General features: G+C 44.5%; 1 protein-coding gene across 1 annotated transcript in view; it reads left to right on the forward strand.

Moving 5' to 3' along the window:
• The window catches only part of STAG3 (stromal antigen 3), a 4836058-nt gene that overhangs the window by 1857024 nt on the left and 2952922 nt on the right, over positions 1-26112 (forward strand). The window contains exon 11 of the mRNA XM_044077272.1: positions 7058-7156. Within this exon, the coding sequence (XP_043933207.1) occupies positions 7058-7156 (99 nt within the window). The remainder of the gene's footprint in view (positions 1-7057; positions 7157-26112) is intronic.

Consider the following 26112-nt stretch of genomic DNA (forward strand, 5'->3'; position numbering starts at 1 on the left):
TGTACGACTGTTCAGGTTCCCTCTTTTATATCTTTTGTGTAGAGTTTTTTCCTCCCTACCCTCACTGATTCGTAGTGTGTGTTTGTGGTGTGTGTAGGGGCCTAGTGAGTGTGTTTTCTGTACAACATGTCGGAGGCCCCTAAAGCCATCTTTTCAAAATGCACCGAATGTGGCCATAAGCTTTCACCGGCGGATGGCCACACCCGGTGCATTAGGTGCCTTGGGGTAGAACACCTCTCTTCGGGATGCGCGATTTGCACAGCGTTTAACCCCAGGGCACTTAAGGACCGGAGGTCGAAGCTGATCCTGGCGGGCCTTTTGCCCCCGGACTCAGCTCCGGCCTTCGGTTCTTCTGTGGCCGCCACCCAGCCCTCGGTGGTAGCCACCCCTATCTCCCTCCCTCTGGTCGGGACTCAACCTCCCGTTTCGGCTTTGGAGGAGAGGGAGGCCGGAAAAACCAAAAGGAAGGAGTAGCACCATAAGCGGCGGTCAAGGACTCTTCCTCGGCCCCGCCCACCAAGCGGGCTTCTCCATCCAGGGTTTCTGGATCACCTCCTCCTCGTCTCCGGTCCCCTTGTTTTTCACCAGGACCTGGGGAAGAGGGGCCCCGTCCCTGTCGAGGTCATCGAGGCGATACTCTAGGTCTGCCTCGGTGGCCTCGTCGAGGTCCATCTTCAGTATATGTCAGATGCAGACATGGACAAGATGATGAGGAGGTTCATCCAGGCCCAGCTGCAGATGGGAGTGCTCTTGCCCCCCCCCCCTCTCTGGGGGGGATCTCGACCCCATTTTTTGCTCCAATTGCTCCTTCTCCGTCCCGCTTCCTGGGTTCAGTGTAATCGGAGCCGAGCCGCTTCGGATCCGGGGGTGGGATGTAGCCGACAGTACTGGTTACTTCGGCTCCGACTGGTCCCTCGAGTTTGTCGGATCCGACCTCTCGGAGCCGTGGGCTGAGCTTTGGATCCGAGGGACTTTGTGTGACTTCGGCTCCGTCCCGGTCGGTGCACACGTGTCCTTTGCATCCGAGCGTCTCGGCCCCAGATCCGGTCCCCGCTTCGGATCCGAGTGGGAGCCGACTCTCTGAGCCTATCGAGAGTGGCTCCCCCTCTACTTTCGCAGTGGTGGCGAGGGCACTGTTGAGTGCATCCGGACCTCCGGTCCTGGCTTCGGCTCCCCCCTGCACTCCCTCTCAGCTGGTCCGGGCTCCGATCACCTGGCCTTTGGGACAGTCTGCTTCAGTTTCTCTGGGTGTTCCTTTGGAACATGATATTGCTGGTGAGTCATCCTCGGACAGCCCCCCCGAGGAGGTCCCTCACAAAGCCAAGTGTAAGTGGAGGCACGTGAACTCACCCGAGTCCCTTATGGAAGATACGGACTTAGATGAAGGGGAAGACTCCCCAAGGTCACCCCCCGAGGATGTCTCCTTTGGAGACATCATGGAAATGCTCAGGATTAAGGAAGGGTGGTCTGCCCCCAAGGCGTCCTCTGATGAGTCTGTATTCCTAGAGGCGTTCGAAGCAGGGCCATCTACCTCTTGGGTGTCCCCTCCCCCCGACCCCCTGGTGGACCTTATTTCCACCAGGGCTTGGAAGGAGCCGGACACTGTATTGCCAGTCCCCAAGCGCCCGGATAGAATCCTGAGTTCCCCTGCTGAAAGAACACACTGGAGCAGAGGTCCCCCCGTGGATGCCATGTTGGTGGCGGCGGCCACCAAGAGAGAGCTGGTTCAGGAGAGCTCTGCGGTCCACCCGCTGAGTAAGGACTCTCGAGCGATGGACCGCCTTGGGAAGCAGGTCTTTAGTTCAGCAACCTTCTCCATGAGAGCGCTGAGCTATATGGCACACGTCATCCGGATGCAGCGAGATCTAATAAAAGAATACGCTGCATCCCCCCCAGAGTCCATGTCGGAAGGAGACACGCAACTGTACTCCTCCCGAATGTCTACTCTACATTCAGTTTCCAACACCTCTATGCGACTTTTGTCTCACGCCACTGAAGGAGCCGCTAGACCTGACGGAGCCGGCCTGGTAATTAGGCGTCAGGCCTGGCTCCGACACTGTGACTTCTCGGAACCCTTTAAGGCGTCCTTCGCAAATGCCCCCTTTGATGGTTCTGCACTGTTTGGTAAAACCTTTCGCGACACTTTAGTCCAGAGCGAGATAGACGGGAAGACGTTGTCTGCCATCGGAGTCCGCTTCTCTGCTCCCCAGAGGTCCTTTTCCAAGAACCAAAAGGGTCAGAAGAAGATGTGGTTCCGAAAATCGCATCAGTCCCAGTCTGCTCCGAACAACCAGTCCTCTCGTGGCAGAGGAGGACAGGGAGAACGCCGCCCAAGAGGCAGCGGGGGTCCCAGAAATTTTGGGTCCAGAGAGCCTTTCTCTGAGAGGCCCACACAGAACCCCTGAGGGGTTGCCCAGCTGCTCCACTCTGGAGGCAGTCGGCGGGCGTCTTTCGAAGCACCTAGCAATGTGGGAGTCCATAACAACAGATCGCTGGGTGCTTTGTATCATATCCAGAGGTTACCAAATTCCCTTTATTGTAATACCCAAAACCAAAAGCCTCCCCGACGTACCACCCAATCAAAGGGAGGCGGCTGCTACAGAAATTCAGCAGCTTTTGCAAAAAAGAGCCATCCAAACCATCCCCCCAGATCAGTTCGGATCGGGGTTTTACTCCAGGTTCTTTCTGGTGCCAAAAAAGATGGGGGACTTGAGATCCATTCTCGATCTCTCTCTCCTGAACTTGGCAGTACCCAAAGAAAAGTTGTGAATGGTCACCTTACAATCTATTCTCCCCCTATTACGGGAGAACGACTGGATGTGCTCGATAGACCTCAAGGATGCGTACTACCACATTCTAGTGGACAGACGCTCCAGGAGGTTCCTCCGCTTCCGGCTGGGAGCCAGTCACTTTCAGTTCAGGGCCCTTCCCTTCAGCCTCACCTCAGCCCCCAGGGTGTTCACCAAAGTCTTGGCGGTTATAGCGGCCCACCTGAGGCTTCAGGGAATTCAGGTCTTTCCGTACCTGGACGACTGGCTCCTCATCGCCCCAACAAGGCATCTACTCTGTTCAGGCAGGGATTAATTCCTCAACCTTGCCCCACATCTAGGGTTGACTATCAACATGGCCAAATCCTCTCTTGTCCCTACGCAGGTAATAGATTTCATAGGGGCGAGATTGGATTCCAGAATAATGCTTGCCTTCCTGACTCCCGATCAGCTTCAGAACCTGAGGTTGCATGTCCAAGCCTTTCTCAGACTTCCTGCTCCACCGGCCGAATTGATCCTGAGGGCTCTAGGTTCCATGGCCGCAGCTATTCCCCTACTGCCCCTAGCCCGTCTAAATATGAGGGTCCTGCAGTGGACCCCCCCCAAGTACAATGGTCTCTGTCTCGCAACCCCCTGTCCCATTCTATTCCCCTAAGCAGGGCTTGCAGAGGGTCGCTCATGTGGTGGCTCCGGTCCCCGAGTCTCCACACGGGACGACCATTCTCGATGCCTTCCCCCATCGCCACAGTGACCACAGATGCCTCTTGCCTGGGGTGGGGGGGGCAGTATTCAGGCAGAACGGTCCAAGGCACGTGGAACGACACGGAGACCTCTTTGCATATCAATGTCCTAGAGATGAGGGCGGTGCTTTTGACGTTGCAGGCACTTCACAGCCTTCTTCCGATTGGAACGATTGCAGTACAAATGGACAACATGTCGGTTGTCTGGTACATCAACAAACAGGGGGGAACCAGGTCTTATCCTCTTTGTCTCGAGGCCATGAGAGTGTGGGAATGGCTGATTTCCACCAACCGCTTTCTCATTGCAACGCACATTCCGGGACGGTCCAACATCCTAGCAGACAGGCTCAGTCATTTGATTCTGACTGCATTTAATGGTCTCTCAATCCTCTAGTAGCGAAACAAATATTTGCCCAATGGGGGCAACCCTGTTGCGATGTTTTTGCCTCTCCTTCAAATACCAAATGCAACAGTTACTTCGCTCTAATCCCCCCTCAGGGGGAGTCCCCGAGAGACTCTCTAGTACATGCTTGGCCTCCTGGTCTCCTTTACTCTTACCCTCCATTGCCCATGATGCTGAAACTCTTACAGAAAGCCAGTCGGCTGGGGAGCAAAATGATCCTCATTGCCCCATTCTGGCCTCGTCAAACATGGTTCCCGTACCTGTGGTCTCCCCTAATTCATCCACCATGGATTCTGGATCCACTCCCGGATCTCATTACTCACCCTCTGGGTCTTCCGGCCCCCAACCTGGTCAACCTCAAGCTGACTGCTTGGTTGCTCCAGTTCCACTCCTGATAAGGACTCCCGGAATCTCCTCACCAGTCAAAGCCATCCTAGTAGCAGCACATAAACCTTCCACCAGAAGAGTCTATCGAAGTAAGTGGAAACGTTTCTCCATCTGGGCGGAGCACCATCACTTGGATCCTTTCACGGCGCCTCTTAAGTTGGTTTTGGATTTTCTAACTACCCTTTTTCATCAAGGGGCTAGCTGCTCTACAGTCAAGGTACAACTAGCAGCGATTTCGCATTATCATGTAGGGCATGAATCGGGCCCTCTAATTACTTCCAAGCTTTGTAAAGCTTTCCTCAAGGGTACCTTCCTTCTCAGACCTCCGGTCAGGGAGGAAGTACCCCCATGGGATTTGTCTTTGGTTCTCCAAGCCTGGACTAGCCCCCCTTTCGAGCCGGCGGCTACGATTGATCTTAATTACCTCTCTTGGAAGACTGCCTTCTTGGTGGCCATTACTTCAGCTAAAAGGGTCTCTGAACTTCAGGCTGTATGTGTTAAACCACCATATTTAGCCTTCCATCCAGATAGAGTTTACCTCAGGATCAATCCGTCCTTTCTGCCTAAGGTATCTTTGGAAGCTAATATTAATCAATCTATTAATCTTCTCGTGTTCTTTCCCAATTACCAGAGCAAAGGAGAGTGCAAACTGCATTCCTTGGATGTGCACAGACAATTACGCTTTTATATTCATCGGACTGCTGGTCATAGGCAATCTGACCAGTTGTCTGTCTCCTTTGCCAAAACAAGTTTAGGCAAGTCAATTTCTAAAGTTACACTATCACGGTGGATAGCTAGTTGTATCCTCTTAGCGTATCAGAGTTCGGGAAGGCTTGCACCTCAGGGAGTCCGAGCTCATTCTACTAGGGCCGTCGCTACTTCGGCGGCTTTTAAATCTAGGGTTCCCTTAGATGATTTTTGTTCCGCAGCCACTTGGGCCTCATCTCATACCTTTATCAGCCATTACAAACTGGATGTTGTCTCCAGAGGTAGGGCATCCTTTGGCTGTGCAGTGCTCCGGAATATTCTTCCATAAAGGCCACCCAGGATTCAGGTAGCTGGGGACTCTGTCCCAAAGGTTGCTGACAAATGAAGTTTCTACTTCAGATTAAGAAGTTATGTACTCACCATAACGTTCCATCTGAGTAGGTATCTTCATTTGTCTGCAGCCATCCCCCCCTCCTTCCCCCTGACCTTTAGGATCTGTCTTGGATAAGCCCCTTCCGGGGCACAATAACAATGCTTATATCGGGCAAACTTGATCTGAGGTCAGTCAGGGTTGGCAGGGGATTATGGGTAAAGGGAGGAGCTAGGAGCTCGGATCTATGCTGTGGTAAAAGTTGCCGGCTCGGATCCGAGATTGGATCCGTATCCCAAAGGTTGCAAACAAATGAAGATACCTACTCAGGTGGAACGTTATGGTGAGTACATAACTTCTTATTTGTGACCCATAAGAACATACCAGAGTTTCAGTTACATGGCTTCAGAATGCTCATGATTTCTTACATTTTGCTTTGTCTTTGCTGGTGCATTCAGGCTAGTATTGCTAATTCTCACTAGCTGCAGACATTTTTCTTCTTTTTTCTGAATTTGTTAGAACAGCACAAATGGATTGATGGCTATACTTTTGAAAGAGTTTAAGATCAACCCTGATATCTATAAACATTGTTTCCTACAAAATACCCTAAATAACATCCCCAAACTAAATGGTAATAACTGACATGTTTGTATCTAGTGCGGTTTGGCTTTATTGGCCGAAATGCACCAGTAAAGGCTTAAAGGTGAAAAGTCATGGGCATTCAACTTTCCTTTGCAGTAAATAGCTGGTGATAGTAATTATCAGTGGATATCTTGTGTGGGAGCAGGAACACACAATGGAGAAGGTGTAGGATGCTCCTGTAGTGACACAGATGCACATTATCAAACAGCAATGGATGGGGTTAATTCCAGTCTGCAAGGATCCCAATGGCTATTTGTATGAGTGTTCCACCATCAACTGTCACCAAAGTGGTAGTAAAAAATGCTTGGACAGTGTTCAGTATTAGAACATGAATCCGTTCAAATAAATGCTGATGTTTTTTCTGTTGATTTTTGTTTCTTTAGTGAGTCCACAAGATATGTTCTTTTTTTCAGAGGAACCCATGGTAATATACTGAATGGGGTAACTTGCCAGGACACTACAGAGAAATACCATAATCTCTTCAGTGCTGTGAGATTAGTTATGTTTGCCTGAGCTACAACCTGCTCAGGCAGATGAGGACTTCAGGTTAACATCTAATGCAATCCAGCGGATAACCCTTTGGAAGTACAGTGTCAATAGTTTTGTTGTACTATGGTCATCAGTTCTAGGAGTGTGAAAGCAGCTAGAGTAAGAAAGCAACCCCCAGCCTTACAATGCAGCATCAAAGCTAAGCCTACTGCTTGTTGAACCCCTGATACTGATTTCCTGAGGACGTTCATTTTAGCATATGATAATACAGACTCTGTCTTTCTAGAAAGTGTTTGTCCTGTTGTTGTAAATCACAGAAAATATTCGGACTTGACTGTTTTAAAAGATATTAATATAGTATACGTGTTGGTTCAAAAGTTTACATCTTCCTAATACTGCTGTATGTGTGTATTGTTTATTTATGAAATGTTCAGTTGTTCAGGATTTTAGTCAGTGCTGGCTGCCTTAAATATTGAGAGAATATTTTGAAAAATATATTGATTTGACACTTTCTGTTTTTGCTTTTTTTTTTTTCTTTCTTTCACATTAGCAAGGGGAAGTGCGCCTGACATGTCTGAAGACTTTACAAGCTGTATATAGCCATAAAGAATTGTCTCAGAAGATGGAGTTGTTCACTAGCCGATTTAAGGTGAGAAGCATCTTATTTTCCTTTGCAACTCCATTCTGTATTCTATCTATTCTGACATTGTACATCGATGATCTAAATCTTTACCAGTGGTTTGGATATGTGTTTGTAGTTTTACACTTGTCTTGCTGTGTGGCTGTGGTAGAAAAGCATTGACTAAATATATCACTATTGTTGCTGACTTGAAAAAGAGGCTGCCAGAATCAGGTATTCATTCCTGTATTATAATGTAAGGTAGGCAATTCATTTTAACCATTAAAAGAACATTTGGCTTTGTATTGCATATATTTGTAAGAATAAACAGCAAACAATCTGTTTTTAAGCTTCTTGGTTGCAGTTAGGCAGAATTTAAAGTTTTTGCAGTTTGCTTTTAGAAGTGTATCAATGCTAGGAGACAAAAAGAGCAACCTGGAATGTTTCAGTATATAATGATTGGATAGCTCACTGCTGCTACGACTTTTAAGGCATTTCTTGGGCCTGTTGGGATTATGTTGAAGGAAATCTGGAGAGTGGGAATTAGCTTTCTGAGATGAACAGTAGTAGGTTGCATTATGTTAAATATAGCTTGGAGCTTGCTTTTTTATGTTTTTAGTTGTGTGTGTGTATTTGACTTTTTTTTGTCCTTTAGACCATATTAATTGTAAACTTTTTTAAAGATCTAAGGTTTTAGCAAAGCATAGTGGAGTAATAAACTTTACAGGTTCCACCTACTTTTACAGGAGTTCATCTTATAATGTAAAAGTGTTACTGCCTTACTTGCAAGGAATGACAAAGATGCAAGTAGTATCCTTTGCATTGGAACAAAGTCTCTTGCCTAGAACATGTCTGTGAACAATAGATCCCGTGTCCATTTCCTCTGATTCAGTTAATGGGATATTGATCTGACACTGATCTGGCATTGGCACCTTTAAACCATCGGATCCAAGGCTTTAACTCCTTCCCTACCCATAATTCCCTTACCATCCTCAAATTACCTCAGATCTTGTTCACCACTCAAGCAAGTGGTCATAGAAGCTGTGAACACCATGCCAAGATGTGTTTTTGATCACTTTGTAGATGTATACATATATTTCTATATATTTAAACCCTTTTCTGCTCTGCTTTAGCTAATGCAATTTTCACCTCCCCTATACTCATTTTTTTTAACTCTACTAGTTTAGCACTGCTTTTTGATAGTGTGTTAAAAGTTTATAGTTGCTTTTTCTATATTTGTAGTAGTTGCTAGTCTGTCTTCCCCATTTATTCTACTTTAGAGAAAAATGTACAAAATGTGGCGACAATATTCCCCATGAAGACCCCAACTCCCTTTGTGTGAACTGCCTAGGAGCATTGCAATTAGATACAGAATGTGAAGTTTCTGCTTCCTTTAGCTACAAAGCCATTCAGAGCAGAAGAGATAAACTGATATTGAAGGGTCTTATCCCTGCTCCATGTGGCTAACTTGTCTTCTCCTGCTTCTGCTCCTAGGCAAAAAGACAAGGAGAAAGACAAGCTTCAAAAGTGAAGGACTTTACTCTTGAAAGTAAAACTCCTGAGAAGTGCATCAGGAGACCTATTAAACTCTTTCTCCCTACCTCACAGACTGCATGGGCCTGGTGCCAAACGTTGCAACCTCTTTGGCTCTGAAGCCTTGGATCTGTTCACTTTCTCCACAACAACTTTTCTCTGGAGCTGATTAGCCCTCTGCTTCACTTGCTGCTGCTACAGTATTGATCCAGGGCATCCTTAGTTGCTGCTTCTTCCAGAACTGCCTGTTTTTTGAGGAGCCTTACCAAAGCCAACGTTGACATAATGATGTGGACATTCCTTCGGATGTGGATAGTTGAGAGTCTTTTCAGCTCCATCCCCTTTGGTATAGTTGGGAAGGTTCTCTCAAGGTCAAGAGAAATGGTTCCTTCATCTTTATTCAGATCCTACCAGACCTTCTATGCATTCTGCTTCAGAATCCACTTTGTCATCAGGGATGGACAACTTCAAAAAATCTTGTGGAAGATTTCTCTTTGAACTCTTGTCTGATTCAGACCTGTCACCGGGTGTTCTTCAATGACAGGTCCATAGAAAATTAGACTTGCAAATGGAAGCATTCAGCTTCATCCCCAGAATTCATCACTGAAGAGACAGATTTGGATGACTGGGAGAGTTCTCCAAGATCCCCCCTTTGGAGATGTCCTTTTTAACAAAGTTCTAGAATTTTTGAAACAGAAAGTGGGATGGTCTACAGTACACCTTGCCAGGAAGAATACGTGTTCCTGGAGGCTTTTGTAGGAGGCTGTTCTACTACCTGGGTGCCCCCCCGTGCTTTCATTGATTTTGTAGCTTAGCGAGTTTGTAAGGAGCCTGATATAGTAGAGACAGTATATAAAAAATCAGCCAAGAGTTTAGCTGCACCAAAAGACAGACCTCATTGGAGTAAAGATCTCCCATAGATTCCTTTGTCATAGCGGCAGCAACGAAGAATGACCTCTCCAAAGAGAGTGCCTCTGCCCCCCCACCCCCACCCCCAATCAGGGAATCCCGGGCTCTGAACAGATTTGGAAAATAGTCATGCACATCAGCTACTTCCTTGAGGTCTCTGAAGTACAGTGCCCTCATTACTTGATTCCAAAGAGAATTGACCAAGGATATCAGCATTTCTCTTTCAGGTAATAAGCCAGTGGATATCCAGAAGACTGTGGAATCCCAGGTATCCAACTTATCTTCTATCTCTGTTTTCATGCAATTGCTTTCAAATGCAGCTAATGGAACAGCCAGTGCAAGCAAGTACCAGCATAGCTATACACCCCAATGACTGGATGCAGTTGTGTGATTTTTGTGGAAGGCTTTAAGACGTCCTTTATTAGTGCCCACTTTGGTACCACCTTGTTTGGTCCAAAGGTTAAACGGTTATCAGAAGTGGACAGGATGGGAAACCCTTTCTTTAGTTGGAATCTGTTTCTGCGCTTCTCAGTGAAACTTCTCTAAGAATCAGTGAGGAGGGAAGATGATGCGTTTCCAAAAATCAGTGTTTTAACCAGGATGCTGCTTCTGAACCCCCCCCCCCCCCCCACAGCATGGGTGAGGGTAACATTAATGAATGCCACCCTAAAGAAAGAGGTGGTCCACAAAACCAAGGATTTTGCAGCCCTTTTCTGAGAAATCATTTCAGTGTTCCTCAGTGGTTACCAGACTGCTGCACTCTGGATGTAGTCAGAGAGCACTTATCCCTACACCCTCAAACCTGGTAGGCCATCACTTCAGTTTTATGGGTGTTGAAGATAATAAGCAGAAGGTACACAATCCCATTTCTGTCCAGGCCTCAGACAAAAAACAGGATTCTCTTACTGTCAGCGGATCAGCTGGAATCTGCGACAGCAGAGGTCGAAAAGCTGTTAGAAAAAAGCCATCCAGCAGGTCCCACCAGACCAGGTAGGTGCTGATGTCTATCTCAGATTCTTTGTAGTTCCAGGGAAGACAGGGGACCTAAAGCCTATATTGGATCTAGGTCATCTAAACCAAATTTCTGGATGGTCATGGTTAAGTCCATTTTGTGTGCTCAGGAAGGATGACTGGATGTGCTAGATAGATCCCAAGGATGCTGGTTATGTAAAACTACTCAGACATTCAAGGTTTCTCCATGTCAAGCTGGGAGCCTATCATTTTCATTTCAGAGCTCTGCCGTAGTAACTCTCCACAGCCCCCTAGGTATTTACTAAATGAGTGACAGCCTACCTCAGACTTCAAGGGTTCTAGATGTACATGTACTTAGACAGATGGCTACTAACAGCTCCGACTAGGGATCTCTTGATTTTTCAAAGGGAATGGTTACTTCACACCTTGGGCATTACACTCAGTCTGCAAAAGAGGAACTTGACACCAGGTCAATTCATGGAATTTATCAAATGCCAGCTATACATCACAACGCAAACAACTTTCCTCCCACAACATCGGATTTCTCTCCAGTAGAGAGTCCGCAGTCCAAGTACTATCCACCTGCATGGCTAAGTCTAAAACTTCTAGGACTTATGGCATCAGCTGTCACCTTGTCTCATGTCCAGATTTCACATGAGGGCTTTCTAGAGGACCCTAGTTCATTTGTCGCAGCTTTATCACTCCCTCAACATCCCAATCAGGTTGACACCAGTGTGCCGAACTTGCATCAGATAGTGGATTGTGTCCACAGATTTGTTAGCATGTCATCCTTTCTCTTCTCCTTTTCCTCCTGCTGTAGCAGAAATAACAACGGATGCTGTCCTTTAAGGGTTGGTGAGGGGGCATAATGAAGGGAAGACTGTCCATGTTGCTTGGACACCATTATTATAGTTTTTATATCACTGTCCTGAAAATGAGAGCTGTCCTATTGGCACTGTAGGCATTTCAAGATTTTCTTCCAGTGGGTGCAATCTCAGTTCAGATGAACCATATGTCAGTGATCTGATGCATCAATAAGCAGGGGGGAACCCAGGTTTTACTCATTAGGTTGAGAAGCCATGAGGTTATGGTGGTGTGTGCGAGATGTCTTATCTCTTTCTGCTGGCAATGCATATCCCAGGGACTTCCAGTATACTAGCTGACAGATTGAGCAGGCACATTATTTTGGCTTATGAGTGGTCCCTCAGACAGTGGTAAACAAAATCTTCTGTCACTGGGGCCTGCCACGGTGCGACCTGTTTGTGTCCTACCTGAACAAGTGCAAAAGTTATTTTGCCCTAATCTCTCCTCCGTGTCCATTACCAAGGGACGCTGTGATCTACATTTGGTCCCTGGGTCTGTTTTATGCCTTCCCTTCTTTGCTCTGGATTGCAAAGTTCATTCAAAAAGTCAGAAGGTGCAAGGCGAAAGTGATCCTCATTGCCCCTTATTGACCTCAATAAGTCTGTTTCCAGTACTTCTGGTCTCACCTCATATGTACGGCCCTGCATGCTGGCTTACAGACCAGATCTCATCTCCCATCCATCTAGGCATCCTCTCCTAAACGTAGATACCTTGAAATTATTCACTTGATTACTCCAACTGTAGTGATGGCTAGGGACGTCAGATTTGCAGAAAATGTAGTTTGTGTTCTTACTGCATCACAAAAGTCTAGCACCAGAAGAGTATACCAAAGCAAATGTAAAAGGTTTGCCTTTGGGTACAGGCAAAGTTTGGATCTTAAGGTCTTCTTTTCATTCTTCCTCACCAATGGGTTCAAATCTGATCCTTGGATCTGATTCGGCCACATACACTAGACTTTGGATCTTGCTCTCACACTCCTCCTTTGATCCATAATGCTCTATTCCAGCCCCACCACCCCAGATTTTGTTTGCCCCTATCGTGGTTAAATTTAGGTTCCACTCTCGAGCATAGTAAGCAGTTTTCTAATAATTTTTACAGTTATTCTTAACTTTATTTTCCTAAAACTTGTTTTTTTCTGTCTGATTCCTCTCTAGAATTTTTCACTGGCATTAGAATTTCTTCTGTCTTTACTCATAACTCCTACTCAGCTTGAGTAGTCTTGGCACAATTGCTGGTACCTCCCTTTCCTTACATTATTTAGGTATCTCTGATTTTCTGTAGTTGGTATTCCTTCATTTCTTAAAACTTTTCAATAAACAACCATTATTGAATTTGTTTGTGCTTTTCTTGTTTGCATCATGTTTTTTCTCCTTGGCTGTGTCTGAGAAACCAACTGGCTTCAAAAAGTGCACTTCTTGACATAAGATCCCAGACTCATATGCCCACAAGAAATGCATGGTGCATGTATTGCCTAGGAGCAGGGCATCTTGACTTGGCTTGTCCCATTTGCACCACCTGTAATCCCAGAGCGTTATCAGACAGGTCCAGTAAACTGATTTTAAAAGAGTTGCTTCCTGCTTCTGAGACTCAAACCCCCCTCAAAAACACCCAAATCAGTTTCTTTGGATAGGTAAAGATCTCCTCAGGAGTCCCAAAAGTATCTTCGGTGCCAGTGGACAAGATCAGAAAATTTTTGGATGCGACTCCTCAAATCCAAAACGTCTTGGGACTTACATGGATCCAAAGCTTTCATTGGATCCAAATGGTTTGTCTCCTGTTGTCATTTCACCCCTTACTCTACTTTATTTTCGGATCCTAAGTCCTTGGGTCAGAGATTCACTTAAAGCCACAGAAGCCGTATACCAGAGTACACACTGAAATATGTCACCTTCTGTGCCCACTAAACTTTTGAAGACTCTGAAGAAATACTCTAGGCACTCATCCATAGCATCTTCCAGATCTTCTAGGAGTTTCTCAGAAGCGGATGTGGATAGGATGATGTGGAAATTTCTCAGGCCTCAGATCCAGATGAGGGTCCTTCCAGCTCTGTCGCCTCCTGGATACATGAGTGCATCTGCTAAGTCCATTCCCTCTCCTTTTCCGACCTGACCGGTGGTTTTGAAGTCTCAGGATGTGAAATCCCCAAGAGGTTCATCGGATGCAGTGAAAGTATATTCTTCTACTCCTATGGTGTCCCTGACCAGTTCTACTCCAATACCCTCTGATCTGAGTGGGTCTTAGTTCTGAGAGGTCAACGTCAGATCCGAGGTAGTTGGGTTTGGCTCAGAATTTGTCAGATCCATCCCTTCCTGTTGGAGCCTCGGCCATGGACAGCTCGAATCCGATTCTTCCCTTAAGACACGATCCAGGGGCAACCCTTACCTACCTTCCTCGGAGTAGGGAAGAGGTTTCCCCTAGTCATTCAGCATTCAAGGTGGTAGAATGGGCTTTCTCTCTTCACAGGGAACCAATCCTGTCTTGTCTCTGATCCTACCCATCTCCCATCTTTAATTCTGAGCTCTGAGCCCATCAGACCTATTCCACAGGGACAACCTGTTTCTGGGAAGTCTCCAAACAGTTCCTCTAGAGGAATTTCCCCCCTCTTCTGATACCTTTCTCGAACATCCAACAGAATAGGTTCCTTGGAAGAGGAAACGCACAGACTCACCCATGGAGTCTGTCACAGAAGACACTGATTTTGATGAGGGAGAAAGATCCCCCAGATCACTACTTGGTGACACCTGCTTTGGAGATATACTCAAGATTCTAAAACATAAGGGTGGATGGTCTTCCCAATCTCCTTCTCCTGAAGAATCAATGTTTCTGGAGGCTTTCTGTTCTGGACCATCTACGTCTTAGGCGACTTCTATTTGTGCTGCAGCCACTTGGTCAAAGACTCATACTTTTGTTACACTTATTTATTTACACGTGTTTACTGGGAAAGTCTGACTGAGACATATGTCCTTTTTCAGCAGAGGCCTGGGGAGAAAAGCTCCACAGTGAACATGCAGTAATACACTTTATTAGTACTATACATTGGACAAAGATGTTAAACTATCTTAGACAAAATTTGGACAGCAGCTATAGTTCAAGGCTTAACTGATGGATTAATAAGACTAGATAACACATGATAGGTTTTAAGCAACTCAACAAGCAACAAAAGATTGAACAATAAGTAGAGATAGTGTATCCTTATACAGTTCTATGTACATAGCTAGAGAGACCAATATTACATTGTCTCTGGCTGTAGCTTGCAAAGGAATTGAAATGTCTAGTCTAACATGACATCAGCTGTACCGAGGCATAGTACTGTGTAATATTGGAGGCAAGTGGTATAGTAATAGAATTGACAGAAGGAAATTAGTTTAGTCAGCAGGTGAGGCAGAGGTAGTAGCATAGTCTAAGGGAAAGATTAGTCTGGGGTAGAGCATTGACGCAGCCATTTATTAAGTGGATTTTGTGTTTTAAACTAGGCTGCTATTGTTGTTCCTATGATAGTTGACAGTATTGGTGAAAAACATTAGAGCGGTGGATGTACTATGAAATGATTAAAAGCCGTACTGAGTATTGGTTAGAGGTTTGTCAGCATGTAGGTAGTCAGTAACTTGCTTGTGGATGACCCTCTCGTATTTTGGACAATGGTAATAAAGTTGCGATAGGTCTGTATTTAGAGAGAGCAATTAAACAGCCACCTTTATGTAGAGGTATAATGCGTGCAGTTTTCTAAAGGAGAAGGACTTGTTGTTCTGGCATGGATCTATTGATAAGAATTGATACTGGATAGGCTATTCAGTTTGCTGTTAGTTTTAGGAAATTGGCAGGTAAGTTGTCAGAAGCTAATGTGGTGGGTTTTAGCTGTTTAAGTAATTTTTTGATCTGTGTAGCTACAGGGTGCAGGGAGAAGCTGGAATTTGTATTGTAAGAGGTTTACTATCAAAAGAATGAAAATCACAACCGCGAACGGTGATTTCCGCGACGCATATCCTCGACTCATACATATTAAGTAGGTTGTAATGTCGACACAACAAGATCAACACCGTTCTGTTGATCTTAATGTTAGCAATTTCATTGCCAACCATGCTTTGATTCCCTGCCTTGTGTACGTCCTTCTGAACGGATGTACACATGAACGTCGACATTCTGACTGTCACTCCTACCATGTTCAAGGAAGAGGCTGTTGTGCAACTGAATGTCGACATTTTGACTGTAAGCCATTGTAAGAGGCAGTGGTAGCTGTGATAGGTGTGAGGGGGGGTATGGTTGTTGAACAGTGCTAAGATAGTTTCAGTGAAGTAATTATTAAATTGAGTGGCAGTGTCATCTGTATAGTAGTGGTGGGAGGGGGTATACTGATTTTGCCTGGTAGAAGTATATTTATAGCTGTCCAGAATTTTTTTGAGGGTTATTGAGGTGCTTAGATTGTATTTTTGTTTTGGACCAGTTTGCTTATGCCTTGTCTCTAGATTTAAGTAGTGATTGTGTTTCTTTTTTTAACCATGGGGCATAGTTTGATTTCATTCATATATTTCTGCTAGGGACCTGAGAATTTACTGTAGACAGGAAGGTAGAGTTAAAATAATCAATAGCTTCCTGAAAAGGCAAGTGCAAGTGGTGTGCAGTTAGTGTTTGAGTTATATCTATGAGGTTGTTGGGGTTCAGTTGTTTCCTGTTCTTTGTTTAAATGCAGTTTGTTTAGTTGGATTAGCTCATTTCCTAAGTAAATAGGTTGGGTAGTGCTCTCTGAGACTGGAAGACAGCCAGAGTAGGAGTAGAGAGCTGGTCTGTTTGCTGATGTCCACTATAGAGAAGAGTGTTTGTCGGATGGCTTATTATTCCTAGTGGGTGACTCAATGTGTTGTGTGAATCAGTGCAGGTTGATGCAATATTTGGAGTTTGGTGGGAGTTACAGTCTAACTAGTCTACATTGATGTCTACCTTGACAATTGTTTATTGAGGTAATTTTGTACTGTTCCAGTATTTTCTAATGTTTGGATATTATCCCCAGTGGCATATAGCATCTTATTATGTCTATATGTTTTTTTGGGGTTAAGGTTTAATTTAGCAAATACTACCTCTGCATTGTTAAGGTTTAGTGTTTTTTCATCTAAAGTCTCTATAGAGAGGTAGCTTTTAAAGAGCAGCGCCATGCCTCCTCTTTTGCTAATTCTGTCTGTACATATGATATATCCTGGTGGAAGAATTTCATTGCTGGGAGTGGTGGGTTTTAGCCAGGTTTCTGTGAGTAGTACAATATCAGGGGAGTATAGGGAGAGGTTAGCAAAGAGATCCTGGATTTTGTTGTTGACACTTCTTATATTAATATTTAAAAAATAAAATATTGGCTATCTCTAGAAGCAGAGCTTCTTTTAGTTCAACAGTGCTCTGGCATGTCCTTCCATGATGGCCTCTTGAGGGCTGTGTAGCTGGGGACTCTGTCCCATTGGTGAGGAAGAATGAAAAGGAGCACATCAGATTTATAAGTTATGTACTCACTATAACTTGACATTCTTCCTCACCTTCCCTCCCATCCATCCTCCATACTTGTCACTTCTAGAAGTATCTTAGACCGTACTAGAACCATTCAGTTCTAGGTTTGAGCTCTGACTTTTCTTATGTCTGTATCTCTGTTATAAAGCGGGAGATTAGGCAGCAAACTTAATCTGAGGTGCCGGGGATAGAATAGAGCATTATGGGTAGGAGCTTGAGAGCTGGATCCAAAGTCTAGTGTATGCGACTGAGTTGGATCTGAGAATTGGATTTGAACCCATTTGTGAGGAAGAATGAAAATGGATAACGCAAATGCAAAGTTATGGTGAGTACATAACTTATAAATACCTTTTCTTCGCCTCTTCCCTCCATTATAGAATTCCTTTCTGAATTGTTTTTGGGCCATAATGAGACTATACCATCAATAAAGTTATCTTAAGGCCTTTTCTACAGAAATATTCTTTCTTTGGCCAACACCCCTCCCCCCCCACCACCACCACCGTTATGAGAACCCATTCCTCCATGGAATGTTACATTGATGCTTCAAGCTGTCTTATAACCTCATTTTCAGCCAACAGATTCTGTGGATTTAAAGTTCTTGACATGGAAGCGCTTCCTGTGCTTCCCATTTCTTCTCCGGTCCTTGACAAACCTCCAGTTTGAACCAGCAGCTACTGGCAACCTCAAGTTTTTATCCTGGAAGAATCTTTCTCATGGTGACTACCTCAGCCAGGAAAGTTTGAGTTGCAGGCTATCCTGCTGTCTTCCATCATGACTCCTCCACACTATCTCACCTCATTTACATGTCTTTTCATTCTCACCATTCTGTATAATGCATCTTCTTATTCCAATACCACACTACCCGCCTCTTTTTCACCCCACTCATCCTCCACTATCTCCCTTCCACATCCTTCATCCCTCCATTTTTATTTGATATCCCCCTCCCTCCTTCAACCAAATCCATTTCATTACTTTAAACTAAAACACCATACACTCTACAAAAAGTCTCCCACTTTCAAATGTAAATTACATCTCCCTTTTACTTTACTCCGCAATTCTAGGTTTCAACTCCTCTACTCCTTCTCTTGTCTTGCTCTTGCAGGAGATGTCCATCCTAACCCTGGGCCAACACCAACTAACATTCTCTCTCCCACTACCCCCACAAATAGGCACAATAATAAATACCTTAAATTTATTACTATTAATACCCAGAGTATTAATAACAAAATAACAAACTTTCATGCCTGGCTAAATATAACTGAACCTGACATAGTAGCAGTAACAGAAACCTGGCTAAAACCTCAAACTAGTAACTCTGAAATTTTACCACCTGGCTACCAAGCACTCAGGTCCGATCGCCTAAACAAAAAAGGTGGTGGTGTAGCCTTAGTCTACAACTGCCTGCTAAATCTTAGCCCATACCAAAATACCATTCCCAACTTTAATAATGCAGAACTAGTCATAGGAATCCTCAAAATAAACAGCTTCAAAAGTATCTGTATTATAACCATCTATATCCCTCCTGGTGACAACTCCTCCACCCTAGAGAATATTCTCTGTTGGGCCTCAAACAATATTAAACAGGAAACTTTCATTCTAGGTGATGTAAATATTGATTGGAATAATATTAATAACAATACTCCCCTTCAGTCTATCAATCTTTATAATTTTACTCAACTAATAAACAACATTACCAGACCTAACAAAACCAACCCTCCAGGGTCCATCTTGGACTGGATCCTAGTCAGCCACCCTAACAATATCTCCAACTCAGGTACCTTACCAGACTCATTAAGTGATCATCTCCCAGCCTTTATTAACCGAAAAACCCAACAGCTCCCACACCAACAACAATATGCCCACTCTGAACCTAACTAATTTTAATCCTTCTGTATTTTCAGAAACCCTTCAACTAACAAACTGGGATTCACTAAACACTCTTCCTCTAGATGAAGCCCTAGAACTCTTCAATACTACCTTCCTTAAAATCCTAGATTCCCAAGCCCCTCCCCGTACAAAAAGGATAAAGTTCAACTCTGCCCCTTGGCTAACTAAAGACACTAAAACTCTAATGCGACAAAGGGACAAAACATGGAAACTATACAACAAAAATAAAAACCCAGCCTCTTTACTGCAATTTAAGCAACTCTGCAATCTTGCTAAAAAACTTATTATAAAGGATAAGAAATCTTACTATGGCAAACTTCAGTCCTCCCTCACAAATAATCCCAAAAAATTCTGGAATTCCATCAATTCACTCTTACATCCAGGTGCAAAATCCAATCCCTGTCCAGACAATAATAAGACTGACACTGAAATAGCAACTCTCTTTAACTCGTTTTTTACTGGCTCAATAGCTGAACTGACTAAATCCTTCTCCTCTTCCACCCCTACCCCTAACCCAAAGCATCCTTCTACACCCATCCCTCACTCCAACTCTCATAACCCACCTCCCACTTTCATTCTACATCCCGTGTCTACCACCAGTATCAAACAACTTCTCAAACTCAAACCATGCTCCAATGCCCCTGACAACATTCCATCACTCTTTCTCAAGCTCGCAGCAAATGGCATCGCCATACCTATCAGCATTCTCATCAATAGATCCATCCAAGAATCTTATGTTCCCAAACTTTGGAGAGCTGCCCACATTCTGCCCCTCCATAAAGGAGGCAAAATAACACCATCTCTAACTTCCGCCCAATAGCAATTCTTTCCCCAATCTCGAAAATTCTTGAAAAATGCATACACCAGCAACTCATGCCCTACCTTCTCGATAACCATCTCCTCACTCCCACACAACATGGGTTTCGGCCTGGCCACAGTACCATAACCGCTCTTCATTCCTTCCTAGAAATTGTCAACCAAGCCCGTGACTCTGGAAAAATTGTCTCCACTGTTCTTCTTGACCTTTCTAAGGCCTTCGACACTATATCCCACACTCTCCTTCTCAACCACCTCTCTAACCTTAATCTCTCCCACAACTCTCTTTCTTGGTTCAGAAGTTATCTCTCTGATAGATCCCAAGCTGTGAAATGGAATACTGGTACCTCAAAATTCCTACCTACACCTACCGGAGTCCCTCAGGGTTCTATTCTCGGCCTTTGCTCTTTAACATCTTTATCAATGATCTCCACTCTTCTATTCCTCTTGCTCAAATAGTACATTACGCAGATGACTCCACTGTTATCTGCTCTGCTAACCTTCCCGAGCTCCAAGCCAAAACCCAATTGGCCTTCACAACCATAGAAAATTGGATGCTTCAAAATCATCTTTCCCTCAATGCCAATAAATCCCACATCATTCTCTTCTCCCCTCAAAAGCTCTGACTCCTGATAAGTCATCCTTCATAATTTCCAGCCTCTCCCAGTCCTCAATAGAAGTTGTTAGTAGTGCTAAATTACTCGGAGTAACCATTGATGAACACCTGAAATTTAATAATCATATTCAACTAAACATAAAGAAAACTCATCAGAAGCTCGGTATGCTTTATAGAAATGCAAACTTTCTTACTCCATCTTCAAGACAAACTCGCCACTACCTTCCTTCTCCCTTCTCTACTGTATGGTGCTCCTCTTCTATCCAATCTCCACTTCTATCTCCACAAAACTTGAAAGTTGCTACTACAAAATTGCCAAATTAAGCTACTAACTCCACTCATTCTACACACCACTGCATCTGCCTCCGTAGTCTTCAATGGCTAGAACTCCTAATCAACTCAATTTCCTCCAACTTACTACTGCACACAAACTAATCTTTAAACCCACTGCTTGCCCAGCATTATCTAATACCTTCACCATATAGAATCCTCCAAGGCCCCTAAGATCTAGCCACCAAAATCTTATTTCAGTTTACAAACCCAAACGACCCCCTGGCCAACTCCTACTTTCCTATACTACAGCAAAAAAATGGAACTCACTTCCTTCCCTTCTAAGAGCCACTACAAACTATGAACACTTTAAATCTCTTCTTCATTCTCACCTTTTCCAAAATTGGAAATGTAATTGTATACTTCCTACCTAGATCTCTATTTATCCTAGTTCCATCCCTCCCCCCTGGTTCCCCTTCTTCTGACTCTCTCCCTAGCTCCCCTCTCTTCTTCATTATCTCCTCCTTCCTCCCTGAATAAACCCTTTATTTTCCTTTAAGTGCTATGCTTACTCTCACCTTAAATCTTTTGACTTTTTTCTCAAGGTGGTCTCCTGGACTCAACCACAATTTGAACATTAGTTATCTGTTCTTTTTCTATCCTCTTCTGACACCTCTCCTTTAATTTATTTGCTTCTTATTCGTTTCTCCCATGCATCCCTGCTCTTGCATTCAAACTCTATCTATAATTTCCTTTCCTTTCCTACTTTACTAACATTCACAGTTGCACTAATATATCTTTTTCTTATGCATAGTGCCCAGTGCACCTCATTCTTGTTTGGAAATTGTTAAAGTATTATGCTATTAGAACAGAGTGTGTTTTTGTGTGTATTAGTTTAGATCTGTTCTGCTATGTTTTTGTGTGTAATGTATTATCATGGAGCTTTTCTCCCCGGGCCTCCACTGAAAACGGGCTTTCGGGCCCAGTGGACTTCCCCGGTTATCAAACTGGAAATCAATAAATAAATAAATAAAAATTTCATAAAGACATAGTTTAATTGAGGACTGACGTTTCCTTTCTTCCTAAGATGGCCTCAAAGTCTTACCTGAACCAGTCCATTAATGTTGCCTGTTTTCTTTAAATTCAGTAACAAAAGGGAGTGTGTTCTGCATTTTTTTGGCATGCTTTGTTAATTAAGGTATGTTATGTTGTCATATCTTACCTTCATTCTTACTGGATCGGGTTCGGAGCTGATCCTCGGCTCCGACTTGCCGAATACACTAGCTCGAAGTCTCTAACTTGGCTCGTGGCAGAATAGGCATCCCATCATGCAGTGGTGTAATTCCCCTGTTCACGTTTACCACGTAACGAGTTTAGATACTCTCTTCTTGGCTGCGGGTAAGTTCTTTAAAGATTCATATTTTTTCCTATATATTTAGAATTAATAATAATTAGTTGTTTAGATATTTGTTCTTTATTTTTAGTGTGCTGTAGTTAATCTTGCTACTGTGTGCTTGCTTTGGTGGCTGAAATTAGTCGCAAGGCCATTTTCTATTTTTTCCATCAGTTTTTGTACTGGTGTAGTAGTAGGTTACTGTAGAATAGTTAGAGAGCTTGTTTTTCCTTATCTGCATATATTAGCTCATTTTAGTTAAAGAGCTTAAATAGACGCTTATCTTATAAGGTTTTGTTCTTTGTTGCACTTTTTGTACCTCTACTAGGTCCATTTAAGTTTAAGGGCCTAGTGCCCATTTAACAGAGGGCAGAGCTGTTCCTGTGTTTTTTCCCCTTTTTCAGTAGATCTGCTTCTTTATTATAGTGTTTGGTAGAATATTAACCTTTGTGTGTGAGTTTTTCTATAAAGGTGTAATTACTGTTTACTTCCTTTTTGGTATTAGTTGTGTTCAGCTTATGTCTAAAGAAAGTAGAGAGAAGGAACCTAAGCCATCAGGCTTTAAAAAGTGTCAAAAATGTGCACAAAAAATGTCTATAACGGATGGGCATAATATTTCTGTTTACTGTTTGAGGGTCATTCACCTCCAAGAGACATGTACATTCTGTCATTCTTTCATCTCCTGTGTACTACAGGAAAGAAAAAGCAAGTTAATTCTCAAGAGACTCCTGAAACCTTTCTTTGATGAAGCTCTGCAAAGTATTTCTTTTAGCAAGTTCCCTTCCACTAAAAGTGACAAGCCTACAAAGAGACCATCTCCCGCTTTTTTGGCTCATTCGGAGCCTCCTCAAAAATTGACTAAAACTTCTGATACTTTGACCTCCTCGACTCCACAACCCTCGGAACCAAGAGAGATCATAGAGTTGGACAAATCAAGTTCTTCGGCTCCACGGACTTCAGAGCCGGTCCACTGAAGTTCTACCGGTTTCCCCACCTTGAGATCTTCCATATTGGAGAGATCTCGCTCACCAATCCTCTCCTCTAGGTCCTTTAGGAGTTTTATCAGATGATGACGTGGACAGGGTGGTGCGCAGACTTTGTCGCCAGCGCTGACTAAATTTTTCCAGCTCCGACCCAACAGTCTTCGGAGCAATCCAAGACTATTACATTCACTATTCCTCCTCAAAGCCATGCTGATCTTCGGAGCCGGAATACCAGGTTCCACTTGCTGCAGACTTTGTTTCCGAGACCCCTTCAGTAGATTTTGGAACCAATTCCTGCTCCGACACACTCTGTGCCATCTGGGGTGTCTAGGAGCCGAAGTTCTGCAGTCTGCTCCGGGGGGGGGGGGGGGGGTTGCTCGGATCAGAGTTTCTTCGGTTCTGAGTTTTACCTATCAGAGCTTCGGCTCGGCTGAGCTCTGCTCCTAAATCAGCCTCTGAGCTGATCTCCATGGAGCTGGGGATTTCCTCAGTTTCCTCGGAACCAGAAGTATCCTCGGAGCCATTGGGATCTGCCTTCGAGCTGATGAGGAGTGTGCTGTCCCCACCTACAGCTCTACACAAGGATACTGGTATTCTTCCCCCCAAGTCACCGAATTCTGTCTCAGCACCACCCAATCCACAGGACAGCAGAGATTCAGAGCCTCAGGGAGCCTCCCAGAATACCTTTCTTAGGAGGCTCCTCGAAAAAGAACATGATAGAGGAGACATATAGACTCCCTTGACGAATCCATCACCTCTAACACTGACCTCGAGGAGTCCGAAGGGTCCACACGGTCGTCCTCTGAAGATAGCTCCTTTGCAGATATCCCAGAAATCCTGAAACAGGTGGCTGGAAAACCTTCAACCCTTCTGATGAGGAGTCTGTGTACCTTTAGCCTCCTGGTTGTCTCCGCCTTTCGACGAGCTATTGGAGTTGGTTAGTCGAAAGGCGTGGGTATCACCAGACACTAAAGAACCAGTCGCTCGGAGGCCAAATAAGTTATTCCCTTCTGAAAAAGAATTTCTCACGAAAGGCATTGTTGATGCTATGGTGGTGGCAGCAGCCGCCAAGAAGAAACTTTTGAAACATCCTCGTCTGTCCATCCACCGAACAAGGACTCCCAGACAATGGACAGATACAGGATGCATGTTTTTTCATCAGTGACTTTTTCCCTTAGATCGCTGAACTACCTTATGCACTTTGAGACTACAAAGAGATCTCCTGAAGGAGTTAGGAGATGCTCTCCAAGGTTCATTGGCTGCGGGGGTGTCAGAAATGGTGACTTCTCAGCTATCTACCTTAAATTCCATAGTTAACTCGTCCATTAGGCTAATATCCATTGCAGTGGGTGGAGCGAGCAGGGCAGTGGGTTTAGGAGTTTCCATGAGGAGACACTCCTGGGTGTGCTTGTGTAACTTTGCGGAGCCTTTCAAGTCTACCTTTACCAATGCCGCTTTTCATGGTTCCTCACTTTCTGAACCCAAAGTCAAGAACGCACTCACCAGATGCGAGCAGGAAGGGAAAAAAAACTCTGCCTTTGGAGTACATTTTTCCATACCTTCAAGACCTTACCCTAAAAGTCAGAAGAGTGGGGAAAATGTAGTTCAAAAGATCCCAGGGAATTTTTCAAGACACATGAGGTGAACCCTTCCCTGTGGGCAGAGGGGGAGGGAATAATAGTAGACATTGTCCTAGAGGCAGAAGGGGGTCCGCAAAACCAGGATGGCCATGGTTCCTTTCATGGCCGGCCCTACTAGCGCTCCTGAAAGGAGGCTTTGTCTGCTCTACTCTGGAGGCAGTTGGGCAGCGGTTAACTTTGTACCCAGAAGCCTGGCGAGATATCACAAGAGACAAGTGCATACAAAGTATAATATCCAGAGGCTATTCCATTCCCTTTTGTCATCCTGTCCCACAGATCAGAACAATCCCAGTCAAAGGGAACAGGCCAACTGTAGAAATTCAAAAGTTGCTAGACAAAAGAGTCATCCAAAAAGTCCCCACAGACCAAATAGGATTCTGAACTTACTCAAGATTCTTTTTAGTGCCAAAAAGAATGGAGGACTGGAGACCCATACTGGATCTCAGCAAACTAAACGAATCTGTGAAGAAGTCCAAGTTCCGAATGGTGACACTGCAGTCAATGCTTCCCTTTTTAGAGAAAGACGATTGGATGTGCTCAGTAGACCTCCAAGAAGCGTACTACCACATAAAAATGGACAGAGCATCAAGGAGTCAAGCTTCTGGCTGAGACTTGGTCATCAGTTTCGAGCTGTGCTCTTCGGTCTCACTACAGCCCCCATAGTGTTCACCAAATGCATGGCAGTAGTCACGGTTCACTTGAGATGTCTGGGATTCCAAGTGTTTCCATACTTAGACGACTGGCTCCTAACTGCCACCACCAAGCATCTACTTCAGCAGGCGAGTCACCACTCTTCAAACTTGTTCTCCATTAGGGATAACAGTGCATTTACAAAACTCTGCCTTGTTGCCCTGTCAACATATTACATTCATAGGCGCAGATCTCAACACCGTCTTCATGATGGCACGCCTGCCTCCCGACAGGGTTTCTGCACTCAGATGACAAATAGCCAACCTTCTACCCAGAAACAAGGTGAAGGCAAAGACGATTTTGAAAGTCCTAGTAACAGTGGCTTCAACGATCACCTTAGTCCCCCTAGCCCGGATGCATATGAGAATTCTTCAGTGGCTCCTACTTGCTCAGTTGTCGTTACAAGAACTTCTCATGTCTTAGTCAGATTTAGTCATGCAAGACCGATCTCCTGTGGTGGCTTCGGTCTGTCCATGTAACCATCGGCCGACCCTTTGTGCCACAACAACCTGTAGCTACGGTGACCACGGACGCCTCCTCGATAGGGCTGGGGGGGGTATTATCTGGGAAGAACAGTCCAAGGCACATGGCAAGAACATGAGGCCCATTTGCACATCAGTGTTCTAGAGATGAGAGCAGTGCTTCTGGCATTGCAGGCACTCCAGGACTCTCTTCCACTAGGAACTATTGCAATCCAGTCAGACAACATGTCGGTAGTCTGGTACATAAACAAGGAGGAACCGGATCATACCCCCTTTGTTGAGAGGCTCTCAGAGTATGGCAGTAGGCAGTCTTTTCCCAACGTTTTCTGGTAGCAAAACATATCCTGGGGAAATCCAACATGATAGTGTACAAGCTCAGCAGGGCGATATTAATGCCTCACGAATGGTCTCTAAACTAAAACATAGCACAGAAGATTTTTTGAA

This window comes from Protopterus annectens, chromosome 7.part0 (genome assembly GCF_019279795.1).
Source record: "Protopterus annectens isolate FY-2018-M chromosome 7.part0, PAN1.0, whole genome shotgun sequence".
In the NCBI taxonomy this organism is placed as follows: domain Eukaryota; kingdom Metazoa; phylum Chordata; order Ceratodontiformes; family Protopteridae; genus Protopterus; species Protopterus annectens.